Source organism: Mustela nigripes, chromosome 13 (assembly GCF_022355385.1).
Source record: "Mustela nigripes isolate SB6536 chromosome 13, MUSNIG.SB6536, whole genome shotgun sequence".
Classification (NCBI taxonomy): Eukaryota; Metazoa; Chordata; class Mammalia; order Carnivora; family Mustelidae; genus Mustela; species Mustela nigripes.
In genome coordinates this window covers 112,035,533-112,060,044 of record NC_081569.1, presented here as the reverse complement: position 1 = coordinate 112,060,044, position 24,512 = coordinate 112,035,533, and the positions used below count along the sequence as shown (strand labels likewise).

Below are 24,512 nucleotides of genomic sequence, written 5' to 3'. Positions count from 1 at the left end.
TGAAGATCAAGAGTTGGTTGTATGTTAGGTCCACAAAGTTTTGTTCATTAGCAAATAATTTTAAAAATGAAAGCCATCCAAAGAATCCACTTGTAACATACAACATCACTTAATAGCATTTACTTGGCACAGTCAATCTGCTTATGTTCTTTTTCTCATTGTGTGATATGGTTTGAAACAACTAAAACAGAACCAAAAATGCAGGTTAAAAAGGAACTGCTTAACTTCCATATAGTTATAAGCAAGAATCTGAAGATATCATCTATAGTCTTTTACTTAAGTATCAAATAAGACAAAGATTATAATACATCATATATGTGTAATTCTAAAATAACTTAGGTCAAATATATGCAAATAGATTAAATGGCATGGACTCCCACTGTGCCAAGTATAACCATTTCATTGAATCTTAAATTTTAAATTAAATTCCCCTTGTATCTACTTCAAATGTATTCATAATATTAATATATATAATAGGCCCCCAGCATCCTTAAATCCAGCCCTTCCTTTATCTTCTATCTGGCACCTTACTCTTGCATTTTTAATATGCCCAGTACTGTTTTCCTTCTTTCTCAAAACTCACAAACAGAAGTCTTTCTTCCACCTCATCAGTTTAAGCTACCATCTGGTATCTATATTTTCTCATGTACAACTTCCAGATAATCTATATTCACAGTGACTATTTTGCATCCTGGTTTTTGTCCTCAACCCACTATTGAAATTGTACTCTTGAAGCTCACAAATGTTTGCCTAATTAGCAAATCATTTTGAGCCTTCATGCTTGACATTTTTTTTTTCTTCCCAGTTGATTATCCTTCCCTCTTGAAACACTCCTTGGCTTTGGGACATTTAATTACTTGGTTTCTTCTCTTCTACAAACTTCTTTTTCTTTCATTCTATTCATGGTCTTTTTCTTCCAACACTTCAAAATATTAGGTGTTTCCCAAGGCCTTGTCCTCTTCTGTTGATCTTTCCCATCCACCCTTATATTTCAAACACCACGACCATGTAAATGATCCCCAAGGTTATATCCAGCCAGTATCTCTTTTGTGAGCTCCTAACCTATACTTTAAATGCCAATAGGATATGCCTACCCTAGTATTCCTCTGGCGTCTCAAACATAGGCTCAAACCCATCATCTCCTCCACAAAATTCATTTTTTTGCTAATGGTTTAATATTTTCTCTGTTAGTTAAGACCAAAGAGTTTGATTCATCTCTTACTTCAATACCTTCCTTTCCAGAATTTGGAATCAGTCATAAAACTCTTCCATTCTTTATGTCCAGAAGCATATTCATCTGTCATGATTGTCCCACCACCATCACTCACACCACTAATATGAAGGCTGTCCCGTGAAGGCTGTCATCACCGCGCCACCTCCCCACCCTCCAGCTGCAGCACCAGATCACTTCTTAACGTCTCACTCCAGTTCCCCCTAGGCTAATCTGTCCTCCTCAGTGCTGCCAGACCATTTTCCCTAAAAGACAGTTCTGATCCTAACATTTCCCCGATTAGGAGTCTTGAAACAGTTTGATATCTCTAGAATAAATCTATACTCCTTAACCTGGTATTTAAAACTTCTTAGTTTGGGCCTCAAACCCATAATGTACTTTTTTGTTCTTAAAAATATATCAGTTTTCTGTTTCTATAGTGTGATCTGTAAGAGTATGGACTCTGATATCAGTGAACCAAATAAACAAAAATCCTTGGCAGGTGGAGCATACATTCTATGATAAAAATAACTATTATTAATTGTCCATAATCCTCTATTTTTGGAATACCCTTCTTCCTGCATCATCATCATCATTAAAATTCTAGCCTTCCTTCAAGATCACCAAAATCCCATCTTGCTTCTTGAAATCTTACCTTGAGGAGGCTCTTACTTGAACCCTCCCAACTCTTTAAATCTGAATTATGGTATTTATCATATTCTATATACTCTACCATGTATTACCAAATATCAAGCATATTAAATATTATGGTTACTTGTACATTTTTGTCATTTCCCTCGATGGAGTATAATGTCAGTTTTTATCCCTATACTTTTTTTAAACAGTGGCAGATGTATCTTGTACCCAAGCATATAGTAGATGCTTAATACATGTTTCTTCACAGAATGCAAGTAAAGAACATTTTGCATGATATTTCATTTAACTTCTATTAATTTAGTTCTTTAAATGAAAATATAAAATATTTAAAATATAGATAGTTCTATTTTCAACTCTGGAAATATAAAAATATCAGTATCAAATTTTTCTTGTTTACTATTTGGCTTTATTCATCACCATCATTTGACACCTTGTTTACTAGTAGCCCAATTTTTGTTGTTTGATTTGCTAAGTATAACCTACAGGATATTTATTGTCCCTTGTTACCGCCATTAGAAAGTGTCTCTAAGAAATATAAATCAAAACCACAATGAGATACCACCTCACACCAATCAGAATGGCTAAAATTAACAAGTCAGGAAATGACAGATGCTGGTGAGGATGCGGAAAAAGGGGAAGCCTCCTACACTGTTGGTGGGAATGCAAGCTGGTGCAGCCACTCTGGAAAACAGCATGGAGGTTCCTCAAAAAGTTGAAAATAGAGCTACCCTATGACCCAGCAATGGCACTACTGGGTATTTACCTTAAAGATACAAATGTAGTGATCCGAAGGGGCACGTGCACCTGAATGTTTATAGCAGCAATGTCCACAATAGCCAAACTATGGAAAGAACCTAGATGTCCATCAACAGATGAATGGATCAAGAAGATGTGGTATATATACACAACGGAATACTATGCAGCCATCAAAAGAAATGAAATCTTGCCTTTTGTGATGACGTGGATGGAACTAGAGGGTATTATGTTTAGTGAAATAAGTCAATCAGAGAAAGACAACTATCATATGATCTCCCTGATATGAGGAAGTGGAGAGGCAACATCGGGGGTTTGAGGGATAGGAAAGGAATAAATGAAACAAGATGGGATTGGGAGGGAGACAAACCATAAGTGACTCTTAATCTCACAAAACAAACTGAGGGTTGCTGGGGGGAGGGGGGTTGGGAGAGGGTGGTGGAGTTATGGACACTGGGGAGGGTATGTGCTATGGTGAGTGCTGTGAAGTGTGTAAACCTGGTGATTCACAGACCTGGGGGGATAAAAATACATTATATGTTTATAAAAAAATTAAAAAATTTAACTAAAAAAAAAAAAAGAAAGTGCCTCTAAGTTTTTATTACTGGATCCATATGGACATTTTATTTTGTTTGTATATTTTCTATGAGTAGCACAGATTTTTCCCATTTTTCACTTCCTTCCTAACATGATAAAAAAAAAACTTCTAGATACTCACCAGCAATTCTCTGGTTCATTACTTATTCTTTTTCTCCATTCCAAAGAACTTTGAAATTTGTTTTTATTGCATCTATGATAAGAAATTAGTTTTTTTCTCTGTATCAAGTTTCTTCCCTCTAAATTTGCTTGTTATTCTCTAGCTATGACTGAAAAGACCAGACCAACTGTAGGTTCTCTCTCATATTTTCTAATTTGTATTTTCGCAATGCTGTAGTAAAATACAGAGATAAATTATATCACATTTTCAACCACCTTTATACCACTTACCCTTGACACATCATCTTAACTATTCCTTTGTCCAAGCAGAACTGCATTAAAATGGCATGACATCTTCTCTCTTTTTAATAACAAGACCAATACAATAGATTTTTAAATAATGATCAAGGATTTTTTTTATTCATTAAGTTTCAGTATCATTACAGAAAATGTTATGGTACAGAGTTGTTTAACATTATTTTTCTTTGCTCTTGATTTCCACATGAATGCTGGTAACACTAATATCTGTACAAGATCAGTCTTTGATTTTATTTTTTGTTCTGTACAATTTTAAATGTATTGGTTAAAAAGGCTGTCAGCACTTAAGGAAGCAAATTTTCCCCCCAGTTTGTTTATTCAAATAAAAGGTATCCAGTTACTGCCCAAGAGTACTGTGCCTTGAGGCTACTGGGGGGAGGCACCTCCCTATGCTCTGCAGGGGACGGTTCTCCCTGAGGCAGAACAGGGCCTCCACCCAGTCACTCTTCTGTTGGCACTGTGCACATAAACACGAGATACATGATAAAGAACAAGCAAAAGCTCTCTGAAAAGCGTTATGAAGCATACTAAGAAGGGAAATCCAAGTGTTGCCTACGCTAGTATAAATAAGCAGACAGCCTTGATTAAGAGCATAATTAGTTGTATTTTAAAGATGAGAAAAACACAAGTTCTGCAGGCACCTACTGCTGTCTACTAAAAGCTATCGCTATCAGACCTAGCATTGAACACACAAAACAATTTGCAGGAAAGGAAAAATTTGCTTTGATATAATCAGAATAGAGTTGTCTGTTAAGATTTATTTTTAGGTGTTTTTTTCTTTAAAAGGTATTTAAATTCTTCTGAAATATAGTTCAAGATGTTGACTATACAGATCAACTTTTATCCAAATCAGAAAAACTAGCTGTGCCGTTGCATATTACAGGATACAGTCAATGATATGTGGACATGCATCAAAGCTTTCTTGCTCCGGTGACCATCATAGCCGTCCAATGACCATGACATCCACCACCTCGCCCTTGTGGAGCTCCACATACTGCTCTGTCTTTGGAGGTAGCATCAACAACCCGTTGGCACTGCGCATGCTCATCAGACGGCTGCTCATCTGATTACCTAGAAAGAAAGATCTCATTACAGCAGCAACATCACAGTGCATACAGTTGGGAGTCCTTGCAGTTCTTTTCAAAATAAACACCAAGGAACAGAAACACAGGTCTTCGAGAGGAAGAGAGAAGATCAGGCTTCCCCTAGGAAGGGGAGCCTTGCTACTGTATCTTACTTCCTTCTCACAAACTTTAAAAATAAACATTAGAAATTACTGCTTCAAAGAACAAAACAGGATTTTATAGCACTATGCAAAATGCCACCGAGTTTTTCAGTTCAGGCTAAAATGTTATGTGTGTCTGAAAAGAGAGATTTTTAAAACTTATTTTTAAAAAGACAATAACCATTTCTTTAGTGTTTACTAAGTGCTGGACAGCACAGCGGGTAGTTTCCTTAACTATCCTATTTAATTTGTATAAAATTCAAAAGGGGTTAGGTAATTTGCCTATGGTCCTACTAACTAGTTGGTGGCCAATTTGAATGCAAGTCTGAAGGAAACACTGCCTATGTATTCACTGCCTATGTTAACTGATATTTGCACTTGATAGGACCTTTGTTTAAAGGGTAATACAGTTTTTCTGGAGACACATCAAAAGTTAGGTAAATATGACTAGAATACTTGAGAATAAAAGTTTAAAGTCTAGAGGAGGTAACTAAAGAACTCTTGAGTTACCAATATTGATTTCTTAGTCCTTAAACTTTACCAATATCTAAGATATAATAAAGGCTACAGAGAATCCCATTATAATTGAGCTTGAATCTCACATTACAGGGTAGCATAATCATAGTACCCTCCTTTTTCTACAACCAAACTTTTATACTCAGGACTTAGAGGTTGAACATATACATAAAAGCCTTCCATAACTCTTGGGAAGCCTGGGTGGCTCAGTCAGTTTACCAGCCGCCTTCGGCTCAGGTCATGATCCCAGGGTCCTGGGATTGAGTACCACATCGGGCTCCCTGCTCAGCAGGGAGCCTACTTCTCTCTCTGCCTCTGCTACTCCCTGTGTTTGTGTGCTCTTTCTCTCTGACAGATAAATAAATTAAATCTTAAAAAAAAACTTCCATAATTTTAGAATTATATTTCAAAAGTGTATCTAGAAAATATGGTTCAATGGAATAAGTAAACCTTTATTTAAAAAATTTGTTTTTACTCTTGTTTTCTTCTTACGTTGTGCTGTTTGGGAATAATTTAACTCATCTACTCTTTCAAAAAGGACAATGTATAACAATTACAAAATTAGGTATATCCAAGGAAGAGAGGTTATACATAGTTTTGTGTTTTAACAGGATACATGCATAGAAATACCCACCGGTATGAATGACTAACCTGTACTCTGTGCCCAAGGCAGTGGTTCTTGGTGATGCCAAGTCAATATACACCGATGGTATTCTGGGCGAGGGTCCAGTTTTACATCACATGATAACTATAGAATACACAGTAAATGAAAACAAACTCGATCACCTGATCATCTCTTAAAACTACAGGGTGGTGGGAGTTGTGCAAAGAATAAAGTAGACGTGAAAAATATCCTGGAATTCTGCTGTTTCCACCACTGCCACCTTATGTTCCTAATACAGGAAGTCCAGAGGCTGGGTTGCTCTGGTGAAAAAGGCTAAGAAGTTGGTATTCATAGTGGGGAAAAGGGCAGATGAAAAAGATAAGGTCTATCTTTGAAGTCTAATTTTATGGGTTGATAGTACAGATTACCTCTGATTTATAAATTGAAAAATCAAAGCAAAAATTTTTTTCAAGCAGATTTTTTTTAACATTGAAAATAAAAGAAATAGAACTAAACAAACAAGTAAGCTCAATATCCATTTATATGTCTGTCAATCTGTCTATCCCTACAATAAGTATTTACTGAGACACTTTTTAGCTACCCATTCTTATACCTACCTTTAAAATAAAAGGGCTAATTACCTTTTCTCTTGAATATTTCCCTAGTGTCCCAATATTGAGATACAATTTTGTTTAAAGCAAATAAAAGTAGTCTATTCTAAAAGTTATACCATTTTTGTTTAGCACATCAATGGTACTAAAAGAATTCCTATGAATGAGTCTTTGCTGGGCATCTTTCTTATCTTTACAATAAGGACAAAATCCTCTCTAACATAGCAACTTCAGTTTATACACAATATGGAATGACTAACTAACCTTTAATCTAGAGCCATTAAAAAAATCTATTTCATTAAATTTATCCTGAAATCTGATCAATTAAAGTGATAATGTGTTGGTCCCAGGTGCCTAAGAGGTATCCCCTGAATGAGCTAATACAGTGTATAATTATGGACTATAGTCCATCAAAGATTAGTTCAATGTTAGTGAATATAAGACTTGTTCATTCTCCATTAGCATAATGTTACTCTACCTTAAAATGGTCCAGAAACCCTTTATCCAACTAAAACAGGTATTACTTAGACCAGTGATAAAATATAATTGAAGATGCTAGAAATTTTGATTTAAGTAAGTCTATCTTTAATCCATTCTGTTTACGCTGTTTTTATTTATTTATTATTTATTTATTTATTATTAACATATAATGTATTATTAGCCCCAGGGATACAGGTCTGTGAATTGCCAGGTTTACACACTTCACAGCACTCACCATAGCACATACCCTCCCCAATGTCCATAACCCAATCACCCTCTCTCTACCTGTTTACACTGTTTTTAAACATTCTAATTATTCACTCTGACAACCCCTGCTTTTCCTCAGAAATCCTGAATAAAATTCAATTCTAAGGTGTTTTTCCTTGATTAAATCATATGCAAAATTCATATGAATAAATCATATGTTCATATAATTTGAGTTTATATGACTAAATTATATATTCATATGAATAAATTCATATCTACTGAGGTGTAACTTGCCATTATTCCTAAATTATTGTGTGCTTATTTTGATGGCAAAAATGTCTCTTTTTCAGTTCCTCTCTGTGTGTATGGGTGTTCTCCCGAATGAAGCTACAAGAGCCATTCCCATGGCTCTGTTATTTGCTAAGTGTTTAAGCAGATTTTTTTCCCTCAGCAAAGGCACAGCCTGGCTCTCGGTAGTTTGGCGGGACAAACACCAGGATCGGATGATATCTGACAGCTACGTTTGACTCCTACTTGTACTCCTAATGGATGTGCTGTATTAGCAAATTATTTTGCTTTCCCGTACCAGTTTGTTCATCTACGAAATGGGATTGTTTGTTTTAAAGGAAGATATTTGTGGTAATTTAAGAAACAAGAATGAATTACAGCAAGAGATGAAACTGACTAGATTTTTATGGTATTTTACTAAAACACAGAATACCTTATTAGCCAATATATTTAGTTGTACTGACATTATAGTTCTGGCATATTATATCGCTCAGCTTCAGAAACCATTTACTATGAGTGTCAGTGCTTATAAGAATGATGTACATGAGGGGCACCTGGGTGGCTCAGTGGGTTAAGCCACTGCCTTCGGCTCAGGTCATGATCTCAGGGTCCTGGGATCGAGTCCCACAACGGGCTCTCTGCTCAGCAGGGAGCCTGCTTCCTCCTCTCTCTCTGCCTGCCTCTCTGCCTACTTGTGATTTCTCTCTGTCAAATAAATAAATAAAATCTTTAAAAAAAAAAAAAGAATGATGTACATGAATGAGTAAACACACACTTTTTTTTGGTAAAAAAATTGATGTTTCACTTCAATGACTTCTTCTATTCATTCAAAATTGAAGTGGGCTGTGGACTCGGACTGTTTCCTCTGTTTCCTTTTGAATATTTTTCTGACATGCAATAGTCACTCAAGAGACAAAACTGTATTATGCGGTTTAGTATTATATGGTGTAAATATTAACATGTAAATATTTATGGGAGAAAATTAGAAAAAAAAGTCAACAGAATAAGACAAGCCATAAACTGGGAGAAAATATCTGTAAAAAACATCTAATGGAGGCCTATTATCCAAAATATACAAAGAATTCTTAAAACTCAATTATAAAACAACTTGATTAAAAAAATGGGCAAGGAGGGGCACCTGGGTTGCTCAGTTGGTTAAGCGACTGCCTTCAGCTCGGGTCATGATCCTGGAGTCCCAGGATCCAGTCCAGTGTCAGGCTCCCTGCTCAGCAATGAGTCTGCTTCTCCCTCTGATCCTCCCCCTTCTCATTATCTTTCTCTGTCATTTTCTCTCTCTCTCTCTCTCAAATAAATAAATATTTTCAAAAAATGGGCATGGGGCACCCGGGTGGCTCTTGATTTCAGCTCAGGTCATGATCTCAGGGTTGTGAGAGGGAGCCCTGAATTGCGTTCTATACTCAGCAGGGTGTCTGCTTGAGATTCTCTCTTCCTCTCCCCTCCCTCTGCCCCTGTGTGCACTCTTTCTCAAATAAATAAATAAATAAATACACAAATCTCTAAAAAAATATGGGTGAAAGACCTCAATATAGAGGTTAAAGAACACATACAGATGGCAAGTAAGCATATTAAAAGATATTCAACATCATATGTCATTAGGAAATTGCAAAAAACTAAAACAATGAGATATCATTATACACCTACCAAAGGCTAAAATGCAAAATTCTGGCCACATCAAATCCTGGTGAGAATGTGGAGGAATTGGAACCCTTATTCATTCCTGGTAGGAATGCAAAATGGTATAGCCACTCTGGAAGATTGTTTGGTAGTTTCTTAACAAATTAAACATACTCTTACTATTAAATTTAGCAATTGCTATTTACCCAACTAAATCGAAAATTATGTCCACACAAAAACCTGCACATGGGTTTGTAGCAGCTTTATCCATACTTTCAAAACCTGGAAGTAATCAAGGTGTCCCTCGGCAGGTATATGGATAAATAAATGGTGGTACACCCAGACAATGAATATTATTGAGCACTAGAAAAAATGAGCTATGAATCCATTAAAAGATTTAGAGGAAACATACAGGCATATTGCTAAGTGAAAAGAGTCAGTCTAAAAAGGCCACATAATTTTGGAAAGACAAAACTATGGAGATAGTAAAAAGATCCAAATTAACACGGAGGAAGGGATGAATAGGCAGGACACAGAAGGTAATTTTAGGGCAGTGAATCTAATCTGTATGACAGGACAGCAGTGGATACATGTAATTATACATTTGTCAAGACCCTCAGAATATACAACACCAACAGGGAACCCTTGGTAACCTTGTGTGGTAATGATGTTATCAGTGTAGGTTTATCAGTTATAATGAATGTGCCACCTTTGGTGCAGAGGTCAACAGTGGGAGAGGTTATGCATGTGTGAGGTCAGGGGTTATATGGGAACTCTCTGCACTTGCCATTTAGTTTTGCAGTGAACCTATATCTAAAAAGTAAAATTTATTAACTAAAAAAAAAAAAGAATATTTTGTTCTTCCTTTTGGTCCTGCCCATCTTATAGAGAAGTGATCTTACAGAATTCACAGAGTAAATAATTAATTGCAAATACAGTGGAATAATTTTATTCCTAGCTGTTAATATGATATTAAAAGGGCACAAAGATGCTAAGTAATCAACCTTTTTTAGGGACATTGAAAAAGGCTGCACAGGGGATGCGGTATCTGAGTTTTATGACTAAGGCATCTTGATAGCTGAGAAAGGAAATGGTGGTGGTTGGGGAAGAAACTTCTAGGAAGGGGAATAATCACAGGCACAGGCAGGGGATCTCATATCCATTCTGGAAGCAGTAAATGGTTTAATATGGTGAGAGTGCAGGATGAGATGCTAATGAAGCTGGAGGGGAAAAAAGGCCTTGGGATAAAGGGCCTCCTATGTTCACGTGGGGAAGTTTGGATTTAACCCTGGGGTCATGGGAAGATGGAAGCATTTTAGTCAGAGAAGCTTACATGATTAGAGTTAGATTGGAGGTTTAAGAGGAGGCAAGATTAGAAGAAGGGAAATCGTTAAACACGTCAGGGGTTATAATCTAGTAAATGTTGGAGCCAGGTTTATTCAAAGTCAGGTTTATTTGTTTACATAAGTCAAAGGATATGGATGGTGAAGGCAGTTTTAGGAGAATGTTGAAGATCTGAAAGGCTGTAGAAACGAATGAAGAAGTTGATCCATAGGATATAAAGGGATCACAAGGGGAATTCGGGTCCCTGATGAGGTTTGTAAATTGGAAGTGATAATGTGAACAGCTGTAGACTTTTCTCTAGTTGTGGCCTATGGGGAGCCTGCTTCCTCATCTCTCTCTCTGCCTGCCTGCCTCTCTGCCTACTTGTGATCTCTGTCAAGTGAATAAATAAAATCTTGGGAAAAAAAATGGGCAAAGGGGTTGAATAGACATTTCTCTAAAGAAGATATACAAATGGCCACTAGGTATATGAAAGAGCGCTCAACATCACTGATCTCAGGAAAATGCAGATCAAAATCACAATGAGATACCATCTCACAACTGTTAGGATGGGTATTATAAAAACAACAACACAAAAGGTAAGTATTTCAAGGATGTAGAGAAACTGAAATACTTATATAACGGTAGGAATGTAGAACAAGTCAGCCACTAGTGCTTGAGGGAGACAGTATGAGGTTTCCCCTCAAATTAAAAAGGGAACATATGACAGAGCAATTCTATTTCTGGGTATGTATCTTAAAGAACTGAAATCAGGATTTCAAAGAGATATCGACACTCCCATGTAGCATTATTCACGATAGCCAAGATATGTAAACAACTCAAGTGTTCATTGATAGATAAATGGAGGAGAATGCTATATTCATACAATGGAATATTATTCACAGATTTAAAAAAGAAAGATATCATACCATTTGTGGCAACATGGATAAACCTAGATTACATTATGCTAAGTGAAATAAACCAGTCACAGAAGGATAAATACTGCATGGTTCCACTTACATGAGGTGCCTATTTAAAATAGTCAGTCATGGAAGCATAGAATAGAATGGTGATTGTCAGAGGCTGAGGGGAGGGGGCAATGGGGAGTTGTTGCTCAATGGGTATAAATTTTCTCTTCTGCAAGGTGAATGAGTTCTAGAGATCCCTTATACAACATAGTACCTATAGCAGACAACATGGTATTCTACACTTAAAATGTGTTAAAAGGGTAGTTCTCATGTTAAAGGTTCATACCACAAATCAAACACATAAAAAACAAAACCACAAAAAAACACAGGAAAATTGATGGAGGTATTGGGTATGTTTAGTAAGTTGACTGTGGTGATGATATGGGCATATGTATACGTCCAATTTCATTAAAATGCTCAATTTTTTGTATATCAGTTGTATCTCAATTAAACTTTTAAAAGATAAATGGCTTGAGGTAGGTTCTATCGCCGAGAAAATTGTTCATTAGTTATACAGAAAGTGTGTTACATAATCAGTGGATTAGTGTTGGTGGAGAAGGAGACTCTAATTTCTGGGTGACTTTTACTATAAGCATAATTCCTCAGCCTTAATTCTCCTTTTCCACACAATGTGTGTAGGATTTCCTTCCACAGAATTTCCTTCTGATTCACTAGTCTAGTCCATTGATTATCTCTTTCTGGACTATTTAAAATTTATCAGTGAGGTCCCAGAAAAAGCGAGCAGATAAATTGCTGTCCTGTGTGAGTTTGCATAATGGAAAGGGATTTCTTGTCCCTTTTAGGTTTAGTTTTAAGGTAGTGCTAGTCTCATTCTATTTACCATTTTATCATTACCTATCCACTTTCGTATGGATTCTAGCTGGAGAAAATGATTCATTTTAGAAGTCGTGGAATAATTTGGGCTAAGAATAAAAGGGACCCTTTCCTCTCTATTTTCTATCATGAAGGGGGGAATATAACCACATTTTCCCTCAAAACCAATATAAAATTTTAGATGTTTTGGGCAGTTGGGAAATCATATCCCTAATTGTTATTAGGCTTCAGTTTTGGTTCCTGGTCATTTAGGTAACATTACCCTGGCTTTGATGATGGTGGGCCGAGGATCCAAGATGCCCTGCATTTTTCTCAGTGCAGGCACAACAAAGAGATTGCAGGTGACCACGGCTGACACAGGATTTCCTGAAAGTCAACCAAGCAGTTATTTATAGTATACATACAAAGATTTGTCAAATAATTCTGCTTATACCTTCATTCATCATAGTGAGGTGACTAACCACTAGTCTTCCTCTTCTAAATCCCAAAGGACTCTAGAATAGAGCCACAATCAACCAAATGCCACAGAATGAAGTAAACATGAAGTCTACCAGTGAAATGCAGAAATTTCTGATTCCCAGAAGCTGTTTACACCATTTATTTCCACTTTTCTGAGAACTACACATTAAAAGCCATTACCAATCTTGATAAATTTTAAAGCAGATTCTACTTGCTGTTTTTTAAGATGTTTTAAAATTGCCATAGTAATACATGCTCAGGACAAAAACATTTAGAAATAGGTTAAGCATAAAGAAATGTATCTATAATCCCCCCTCTACCCAGAAATTTCTTTATATTAAAAAAAAAACTAAATGATTTAAGACACAAAGGACTTGAAGATAAATACTGTTATGGAATGAATTGTGTCCCTACAAATTCATATGTTGAAGTTTAGCACCCAATATAACTGTATTTGTAGATACTAGGGCCTTTAAAGAGGTGATCAAAGTTAAATGAGGTTTAAAGGTGAGGTCCTAGTCCAATGAGACTGGTGTCTGTATAAAAAGAGGGAGAAACACCTCGAGTGCACATACACAGAAGAAAAGTCACATAAGGACATGGTGAGAAGGTGTCCACCTGCAAGCCAGGAAGAAAGACTCAAACCAGCTTTGCCGGCATCTTGGTCTTAGACTTTCAGTCTCCAGAAGTGTGAAAAAATATATTATCTGTTGGTCTGTGATACTCTGTTATGGCAGCCTTAGCAGACTAATAAAAATACCAAATTCTTTTAAAGTTATAATAAAAAACTAGAGTTCCTGGGTGGTACAGTCAGTTAAGCACCTGACTCTTTGTTTTTGGCTTAGGTTGTGATTTTGGGGTTGCGGGTTTGAACCCCACATCTGGCTGCGTGCTCAGTGTGGAGTCTGCTTGAGACTCTCTCCCTCTGCCCTTGCTGTCCCTTGCTCTTTCTCTCTCTCAAATAAATTAATCTTTAAAAAAAGTTATAAAAAAAATTGAGGAATTCAGTTATACCTTTTCAAGAAGAAATCTGTGTGTGTCATGCACTTTCAAGGAAGGAAGAGTAGGCTATGAAAAAAACGTGCTGAGAATCACAGATTTAGTTTCTTGTGTGGTACTGTTAACTAAATAAACTGAGCAACACTTTTTTGTTCAGGGAAAGTACCAAACCTTTCAGAATCTAATTTTACTCTTCCACAAAATGAAGTAGATACATAAGTCTTTTAAACTGCTTTAAAAGTTATCAAGATTAATAATGGCTTTGAATATAATCATGGAACGCAGAAATATAATCATGAATTTTAAAATCCTTTTAAAAGGAACCACTTTACTGGTTCCACAATCTGAACATCTGGGTTATTGCTGCCCTCTTTTGGTTCATTTAGGTTGGGCAGAGAATATTTCAAATGAAAGTAGCAATTTGAAAATAGGTTATTTAATTATCACTTCTTTGGCAAATCAAGTTTAGAAGTAACAGCAACATAGGCTTCCACTGTAACATTGTTTCTTTGTCTATAGGTCAAATCATATCTTCTGAAGACAGAGTAAGTCTTGTGTAGGCAAAATGAAGTCAGGAAGAGGACCACATTTTTCTTTTTCAGAGTACATAAGTATATCTGTATCTATATCTATATCTATATCTATATATCTCCTTGGGGCCTTTAATATATATAATATATTATTATATTATAATTATTATATTTTTATATATTATTATAATTATTATACTATATTGTAGATACATTTTTAAGGACTAATTTACTTACATGTCTTCTCTCTTAAAATTTCTTATGGGATAGAAATCTAATCTCTTTTATGCTTATACATAGGAACTTTAAAAATGCTTTCAAAACTCAATACTCAAAAAAAAGCTTTTCAAATTTTTCTGCCTGCCTTCCTTTCTTTATAATCTATTTTGAATTTAGTTAATATGAAAAGCAGATAAATATCCCAAAGTCACAATATTTGTGCATTTGAAAGGAATAAGCAGGTTATTTTCTGAAGGAATCTGTGCCAAGAAACAGAGAATGGAACACTGCTACAGATCAGAAGATAATTTTACAAGCTGAAAAAATAACAAGGAGGCATACAAAACTTCTAAATTGCTTTAGAATTTATCAAGATTGGTAATGACTTAAAAAGCATGGCTTTAACTGTAAGCCCAAAATCAATAAAAATTAAAATTGGAAGTCTTTATAAATGGAAACACTTTGCTTTTTCTACAATTTGAACATATGAGTTTCTGCTCACATGGGAGCAAGCCTGGGGACAGTGATGTGGTCAGACTGATGATGGCTGGGATTTGGCTGAGAAGCACCAGCACAATCAGTCCCTCCTTCCGTGTTGTCTCCTGGCCCCACTCCAAATCGGGAAAGGGCCAAAGGCAGCTTTCTATTTTTTTGCTCTAGTATTTACTTGTATGGTTGATTCAAGGATGTTTGGATCTCTGAACACAATACTGCTACTATGGGAGGTGACTAGACTGCTAACTTTGACGAATTTTCTGTAAGAAAAAGCAGGTACCCCCAGAAGGATCTAGGGGCAGCTAACATTTGATTATCATCTTGGGGTTTGGAATATACATTGAGAGATACTATCTAATTTGACCTTTACACCAATCCTACAGAGCAGATTTCAGCCCTGTTTTATAGGTGAAGAAATAGCTTCAAAGAAGTTAAGTGATTTGTCCAAGGTCATACCAGAAGTAAAGCTGGGTCTTGAGCCCAGGTCTTTAAGATTCAAAATCAAATGCTCTGAGAGGGATTCAAAAAGATTTTGATCATTTTCCAGAAAAAGCAAAAGAAACTTTTTAATTATTCTTACCTGGTAGTGCAAAGATTATTTTTCTTACACCATCAATATCCAAAGTTGCAAATGTTGTTGGCAGGCTAGAGAATAAAAGAGGTTATTTGTTAGTGACTGCTAAGTAATATGATGAGTAAATTAAATACTTTAGTTTTCTTGCTACGTGGCTCTGCATATAGGATATTTATCATATGAAAGTATTTTTTTTTCCTGTCGACTCTACCCTAATCCTTTATACCCTGAAGTTTCAAGAGCATTTAAATTAATTTGTTTTTAGTATCTTCTGTTTTCAGATAACCAAACTTCTTGGTTTTCTGCAGCTTACTTTCTTCCCCCTTCCTGTTAGTGCCAGAGAAGTGTATCTCAAATCCCGGAGTTTCTCCACCCCTCTGGCTAGTAATGTCTATATTGTTTTTGCTGGAGAATGAAGAACATCATTCTTATTATCAGAAGACTACCTGATAATACATGTCTAACAGATAAATGCCTGCTGTTCAAGATGATTATTCCTCAACCTTTTAAAACTATACTCAGCAATAAGCATAAAAATTGGCCTCCTATGAAGGTAACTTTTTGAAATGTCAAAATAAATAAAATATCATGACTAGAACAAAATTAAAGCAACAGTAATTAAAAGTATTTTCAAAATATACCTCCTCAAGATTCTGACATGAATCTTATCTGATATGAATCTTTATCATGGGGGTGTGTGGCAAGGGATGAGTGTGAGTGGCACAGAGCGGGCAGTCAATAATAGTGCATTTTTTTTCTTATTGACTATATTTTATATGAACTTCCAGCTAAAAATTTCATTATATTAATGAAACTTGAGCATTACAGAATCCTTAGGGAATGCTAAAATTTCCATGTAGTTGAAAAATTATCTTTTTAAGTACCTAAATTGTTTTTATTTTTATTATTTTATTTATTTATATATTTATTATTATTATTATATTTATCATTTTATTTTATTATTTTATTATTTTTTTAGCATAATAGTATTCACCACACCCAGTGCTCCATGCAATCCATGCCCTCTCCAATACCCACCACCTGGATCCCCCAACCACCCACCCACCGCCCCTTCAAAACCCTTAGATTGTTTTTCAGAGTCCATAGTCTCTCATGCTTCACCTCCCCTTCCAATTTCCCTCAACTCCCTTCTCCTCTCCATCTCCCCTTGGAGATATTTGCAGCTTGGTCTTTCAAATATGGACCACTCATACCTTTTGGAATAATCCGATAAACATTAGCATTTTTTGATGACTTGAAACCATCATTAAGTTAGTTATTTGTTTGTTTGTTTTGAGAGAGAGAGAGAGCGTGAGCAGGGTCAGGGGCCGGGGGAGGGGCAGAGGGAGAGAGAGAATCTTAAGCAGGCTCGACCTTCAGCATGTAAGCCCAAGGTTGGGTACAATCTCACAACCCTGAGATCATGGCCTGGACCTAAATCAAGAGTTGGATGCTTACCTGACTGAACCTCCCAAGAGCTCCCATCATTACTAATTTATTCTTCTCTGCTACACTAACGTGATGTTGGGTCACAAGGGTGTGTTATGTATTGTTTTTACCTATAAACCATAACTTTACATTGCACACTGCACTTCTTGTTCCCCCCCTCCCCTAGTTTTTTTCTGTGGCTCCCCTTAACGCTAGACTCTGTCATCTGAGCCCTTAAAGCTGACTTTAGGGGGCGCCTCAGTGGCTCAGTCATTTAAGCAGCTGATTCTTGATTTTAGCTCAGCTCATGATCTCAGGGTTGTGAGATGGAGCCCCTTGTTGGGCTCTGAACTGGGCATGGAACCTGTTTAAGATTCTCTCTCTCCCTCTCGCTGTGCCCCTCCCCCACACTCCCTCTCTTAAAAAAGAAAAAAAAGCTGGCTTTAGGTTTGGGAACCAAGAACAGTAGTAATAATTATATTGTCAGAATAATAATAATATGTTACTATTTTTAAAGAAACATCTGCATTACATCCATTATTTCATTTTAACTCTCACAACAATCCCATGAGGTGACAATTATCATCCCATTTTATAGATGAGAAAACAGACTCAGAGAGATTAAGACATTTGGTCCACATCTCCTAGCTACTAGGTGACGAAACAGAGATTTGAACCAAGATTTCACTAACTTTATGGCTCATAATTAGATAAGGCCCTTAGGAGGTTTGCTGTGAAGTGTTAGTATGTATACTTTGTAACATCTATTTTTGGCTACTCTGAGACCTCTTTTGGTTACTTTCTGATTCTTTGCTGTGTTTTAGAAAAACTAGATTAGATTATCATATCAATTTATGACTAGGTTATTTGGCCATGAATGTTACTATGTGATGAAAATAATTTCCAAGATACACTCTTGGTAACAGCTATGCTCACTGCAGGTGACCCACAGATATTGTGATTGGTAGTCCTGACTGATAATTCTCCAAATCCTAACGTTTTTTTGAGTATCTCTCTGTCTAAAATGAAAGAGGTTAATTACATTCTTAATGCACCATATGTGAGAAGAGCAAAACTAAATTGTTCTTGAGCTTTTTATATTTCTTCTTGTTCTACTATTAAGGAACAATTACCTTTAAATTCTTCTCATCTTTAGACAGGTATAAATTCTGGCCAAGTAAAGGAAGCCCATTTAAACTTCTAAACCATTTTATTAGAGCAAACTAACACATATAATAACAGTGAGGAGGGAATGCATTACACTTCCCTTCTGCTATATTTAAAGCCAATTTAAATCACCTTTGCATCTTGCAGACAGGTTCTGTGATTTCTCAAAAGGTACTCATTTAAAAAGATTCTATTACAACAAAATATTTTATCATGCATTGTATCATGAGTGTCCTATTGCTAGACTGTGAAGCTTTTGTTTAAGTTCTGGAAAGCCATTTCCTTGGAACAGAGCACCTATTCAGTTTTCCTCTTGAGATCAGAAGGTAATAGCATTTATACAATGACTGAAGTCAAACAGTGTAATGACTTTAAGGGGGGAAAATAAACATTAGGAACTGATGGGCCTTAAGGAGTGGTAAAAAATAAACTGAAAATAAAAATAGTACCAAAATTATATATATCACAGATGCTGAGATTAATTTAAATAATAGATATTATAAATAATTCTCTTCTAATTCTCTCTGCCCCCTTGCCCTTCTTTAAAATAAATAAGTAAATAAATCTTAAAAAAAAACCCACCCACAAATAATTCTCCTCTACAGATGAGGGCAACTAATATCAATTTCCTTTTCACTGTAAAAAAGAATAGCCAATTCAATTTTTGAGGTTAGTGAGAAGCACATTGACAGGCTTTTGGGATGTCTCCTCTATATTCCAATTGAACTAGTACTGCCCATAGTGGCAGAAAAAAAAGCCCGTGCATTCACAGTACAGTAATATTTGCTTAAAACAAAATAGTCTTTAAGAAAAAAAAAGATTTATTTGAAAGAGAGAGAGAGTGAGAAGTGATAGGAGCAGAGAATCTCAGCAGATTCCCTGCTGAGTGTGGAGCCCAATGTGGGGCTTGATCCCAAGACCCTAAGATCATGACCTGAGCTGAAATCAGCAGTCAGATGCTTCACTGTCTGAACCGCCCAGGTGTTTCAAGACAAAATATTCTTAATGGGAATGGTCCAAATCTAACAGTTTCAATAATAAATGGGCTTTGTTAGGAGTAGTAATATTGGGACAACTACAGAAATATAATGTCAAGAATTCTAAATTCTATCAAATTGTGCAGAAGACTTTAGGGTTAATCTTAACCTCATACTTAAAAGGCAAAATCATGGTGGTAAAGCCTTATCTCTGTCCTAGACCTGATGAAGGTACCCAATAAATCTGGGAGGTTAGGAAGGCTGACTTGACACTTAAAAAAGTTTTTTGGAATTTACTGATAAATTACTTACATAACAAATATTAAGTCTCACATCTACTCTCTCTTCAGGTTCACATGAGCACCCATCAGAGTATAGTTCTGAACTAAACCATTATTTACTGTTGTCCTTGGCAGTACGGAAGTGTGTTTGAATAGTGAATGAAAGATTTATAGAGTAGTAGAGGTCTAAACAGGCAAACTATTGCTTAAAGACATGGCCCTACATATTTCAACACCAATGTTTGGCAATATTTGAGGATTTACAACTGATTATAAGACCTCCATCAGTACTTTAGGAGTCGTGCCAGATCTTGGAATGTAGTTATTTTTCTTTCTCCATGGAGGTAGTAAGAAACAATATGAAATACTTTTGAAGTATTTTTGCAAAGGAAAAAAAAAAAGAGTGAACGTAACCAAGCTTTTAGATCTAACTTCTACTCTGTAGAATATACTAGAAAAAGAGAGGAACAAGTTAACCATCACCACAAGGAAGTGATTACTCAAATCCATTCATAAGGACAGATGATGCAGTTTCTTCAGCAAGTCAATGGCATGACAAAAAAAGGAGGTTGGAGGTAAATGTTATTATGTAATAAAGATTTAACAACAAATACAGTGAATGGACATGACCTAAATTATAATTCAAATAAAACATGTAAGAAGGCATTCTTTTTCTTGACATTTGGGAGAATTCTGAATATGATCAGGGTATCAGATGAAAGTAAGTTATTCTTATTTATTTTGTTAGGTGAAAAATACCATTGCGATTACATAAGAGAATGCTGCTGTTATTATTACTTGAGATGTATACCAAAATGACATTGTAGAATTTGCTTTAAAATAATCCAAAACAAACAAAAACCCCCCAAAAACAAAAACCTCTAAACAATCTAGTACCTTGTCCCCTCAGAAAGGTGAGGAAGGGGATTGATAAAACAGTTAAGGAAAAAATGGTGATAGTTCCTCCTCCATGGAGGTTTCATTGTACTACCTACTTTTGTGCATTTTGAGAATTTTTTTCTTTTTTAAAAGATTTTATTTATCTGATCCAATTTTAGTATAACGTGCTGCTAAAGCGAGCACAACATTTTATTTATACAAGAGAGAGAAAGCACTAGAGGGGCAAGGGTCAGAAAGAAAAGCAGACTCCCTGCTTAGCAGGGAGTTGCAGGATTCTGGGATCATGATCTGAGCTGAAGGGAGACACTTGACTGAGCCACCCAGATGCCACCCAAATTTTTAGAATTTTCATAGTAGAATGTTTTTGAAATGAGAGAAGGAAGCACTATGAAGATAAAGAGAAACAGAAAGAAGGAACTAGACATGGGAACTAAAGAGGTTTGGAAAGTTGCTTTGCTTCATTTATTACAAACCCATGTGATTTATAAGGAAGATGAATTCCCATTTCAGATAGGAGCTAGACTTGGCAAGGAATTCTAATTGTATAATATTTCTTTTATTAGAGCAAATAATCCATAATAGAAAATGTAAGAAGAAAAAAAAAAGAAAATATAAGAAGAAAGCATTTAAAACTTTGTTAGTTAAAGCAAGCCAAACCAACCCCATATATGAAATAGTAAGATTATTTTCATACCCTGGTTTCATAAAAACCCTGCCAAAATGGATCTGAGCATGAAGATCAATGTCCAGCACCTGCTTGAGATAGTCCTGCAAATACGAAAAACAATCACTTTATTTTCAAACATTCTAATATCAGACTTTCAAAACTTTTACATGAAAATAAAATGAATTTGTAAGATTGAAATGAAAAGAAACATTTTAATGAAGTTGATTAACCTAAGGCAAATTCCTTCATTTCTTCATTCCCGTCATTTCACTTATTCTTTAATAAATACTTATTGAGTACCTAGTATATGCTGAGAACTAATCTAGGTATAGGGGGAGATAGGCTTGAGCAAAGAAAAAATGTCCCTGCTTTCATAAAAAATAGATTCTAGTGGAAGTAGTTAGATAATAAACCAAATAACTATATTACTTGATGGGTTATTGTTTCTCTTTTAATACAGAATTTTGTTTGAGAAAGGATGTTAACAAATAAGAAGATTAAGAAGTTGTGCTATGTCAAGAGAGCCACATTATTCTCCTTTATGGACTTCAAGTAATGTACACATTCCTCAAGGAATCTAAATAAGTCATCTAAAATTAAAAAAAACAAACAAACAGGGAGGGAGTTCTAAACTAGAAAGTCAAGGGAGTTTAATTGTTTTTATCTGCCAACAAAAGTTACAACTAATCCACAGTGGTTTGAAAAAACCTGACCTTTGGAAATGAAAGACAACATTGCCATGCAATTGGTTTTGTAGACATAAAGAAAAAATTGCAGTCCTAAAAATTTCTCAACCCCTAGGTCTATTGCTAAGTTTCCTGTTCATTAATCTAAGAAACCCACTAAAAATTTAAATATTTCACAAGCTTGGGATACTTTATTTTAAAAATCTGTTCCCTTCTATTTCCACAACCTCAGCCAACTTGTATTATTGAAATAGGTCTCTCTGCCAATAGTCCTGCCTTCCTCCAATTCATTCCTCCCATACCAGAAAGAGAGATCTCTTGAAAAAAAGTCTGATTGGGGCGCCTGGGTGGCTCAGTGGGTTAAGCCACTGCCTTTGGCTCAGGTCATGATCTCAGGGTCCTGGGATCGAGTCCCGCATCGGGCTCTCTGCTCAGCAGGGAGCCTGTTTCCTCCTCTCTCTCTCTCTGCCTGCCTCTCTGCCTACTTGTGATCTCCCTCTGTCAAATAAATAAAATCTTTAAAAAAAAAAGAAAAAAAGTCTAATCAAGCCTATAATACATCCAAACTTCCTGTTTTCCAGGAAAAAGTCCCATCTTTTGAATATCATATCTATGATTGTCATATTTTCTAGCCCCCTTTTAACAATCATTGCTCTCTCATGAGGCAATCCTTTTCCTATCCACTCCCATTCCTCTTTCTCAATCTCAATCTCTCTCTCTTTCTCCCTCCTCACCCTCCTTTCTCTCTCTCTCCACTCTAGCAAGACTATATCACTTTAAGTTTCTAAGACTTTCTTGCCCTCAGTCTCTGAAAATGCTTTTCCTTCCTTCTGGAATACTCTTTCTTTCTATGTTCATCTCTCCAACCCTTACCTCAGTCTCAGTCTTTTCTCAGCCACCCCTTAATTCACAAGACTGGATCATAGATTGCTTATCTTTATTTTGAGTTATATTTTTCTGATAAATCAATCCATTTAAATATACGAAATGTCCCTTCCAATATCTTGTAATCCTTTTCATCTTAATTTTCTCTGATATCGATAAAGCCACACACACCAGCTTTCATTGTAACTTTTTTTTACTCTTTTATGTTCAGTTTGCCGTGTCTTTCTATTTAAGATGGGTCTTTTTTTTTTTTTTTTAAAGATTTTATTTATTTATTTGACAGAGATCACAAGTAGGCAGAGAGGCAGGCAGAGAGAGGAAGGGAAGCAGGCTCCCTGCTGAGCAGAGAGCCCGATGTGGGGCTCGATCCCAGGACCCTGGGATCATGACCTGAGCCGAAGGCAGAGGCCCTAACCCACTGAGCCACCCAGGCACCCCTAAGATGGGTCTTTTATTGCCATTTTTACAATCAAATTTTTACAAAGACAAATTACTGTCTTTTTACAATCCAGATGACAAGTTTTAATTGGAAGACTTAGTCCATTTACATTTAATATAATTTCTACTGTATTTGGGCTTAAAACTATCACCCTACTATTTATTTTCTATTTGTTACTTCTGTTTTTATTTCATTTTTCCTTCTATTGTGCTTTTTGAATTCATTTTTTTTGTTATTTTAATTTCTCTTCTATTAGCTTGTTACACATTCATTTATTACTATTTTTAGTGGTTATTTCAGAGATTACAATAGGCATTCTTGACTTATTATAGTCCACTATAATTTGATATTTTTATTACTTCCCATACAATACATGAACCTTAAATCAGTTAACTCCATTCATTCCCCTCTGTTTTTTGTGGTATAATGTACCATATAGTCTCTATACATTTAAAGTATGTGTGTTTATATGTGTGTGTATATATATTTAACTATTATATATATTTCTATATATGCTATACAGACAAGATACACTCTATATTTATAATTTAATACACAATGTTTATATATAAACATATTTTAACCTCATAAGACATTATTATTTTATACAATCAATACCCATTTACCTTTAACCACATATTAACACTTTCTTTTGGTTTTTAATCCTTTCTACATTTCTGTACCTCCACAACCTTTTTTTTTTTTTTTAATTTAACTAATTTTAATTTAAAAGTTAAAAATATATTATGGTAAAAATGCAAACAGATAGAATGGTATAAAATAAAATTTTAAGCTCATCCTTCTCATCACTGCTAAACTTGTCTATGCATACACAAACATTTTTTTTGAATGCACATGAGAGAATAATTTACAAGCTGTTTTGCAACTTGCTTTTCTACCCAAAGGAATATCTAGGACATTTCATTAGCTAACACCTCCAATTGGAGTCCTAGAGGTCTCCAATTTTGGATAATGTAGCCACCTCCAATGGCTACATTATAATCAAAATACAGTAACTTAACCCATTGGTAGGATCTGATTACCTATGTTCTGTCTCTCTCTCTTTCTTATTTAAACAGCCAATATCTTTTTATTTCCTCCACAATCTTTCTGACTAAAAAAATTCCCTTTAGTATAGCTGTGCTCAGTTTTTATTTGGCTGAAAATGTCTTTATTTTATCTTCATTTTTTTAAGGTACTTTAAAAAAAAGATTTTATTTATTCATTTGACAGAGAGAAATCACAAGTAGGCAGAAAGGCAGGCAGAGAGAGCGGGGGAAGCAGGCTCCCTGCTGAGCAGAAAGCCTGATGCGAGGCTCAATCCCAAGACCCTGGGACCACGACCTGAGCCAAAGGCATAGGCTTTAACCCACTGAGCCACCCAGGCACCCCTAAGGTACTTTTTGTTGTATATACAGTTCTACACCGGCCCTTATTTTCTTTCATCACTCTACCAATGCTATACCATTGCTTTCCGAGTT

The 24,512-nt window shown here is 35.6% G+C and overlaps 1 protein-coding gene across 17 annotated transcripts in view; it reads right to left on the bottom strand.

Moving 5' to 3' along the window:
- Positions 1-3,706: 3,706 nt before the first annotated feature.
- The window catches only part of GPHN (gephyrin), a 637,714-nt gene continuing 616,908 nt past the window's right edge, over positions 3,707-24,512 (bottom strand). For all 17 annotated transcript variants that reach the window (XM_059373410.1, XM_059373413.1, XM_059373412.1 and 14 more), the window contains 5 exons: positions 21,049-21,122; positions 15,608-15,672; positions 12,588-12,691; positions 6,027-6,123; positions 3,707-4,705 (listed from right to left, as the gene is read on the bottom strand). In XM_059373410.1, the coding sequence (XP_059229393.1) occupies positions 4,572-4,705; positions 6,027-6,123; positions 12,588-12,691; positions 15,608-15,672; positions 21,049-21,122 (474 nt within the window). In that variant the 3' untranslated portion in view covers positions 3,707-4,571. The remainder of the gene's footprint in view (positions 4,706-6,026; positions 6,124-12,587; positions 12,692-15,607; positions 15,673-21,048; positions 21,123-24,512) is intronic.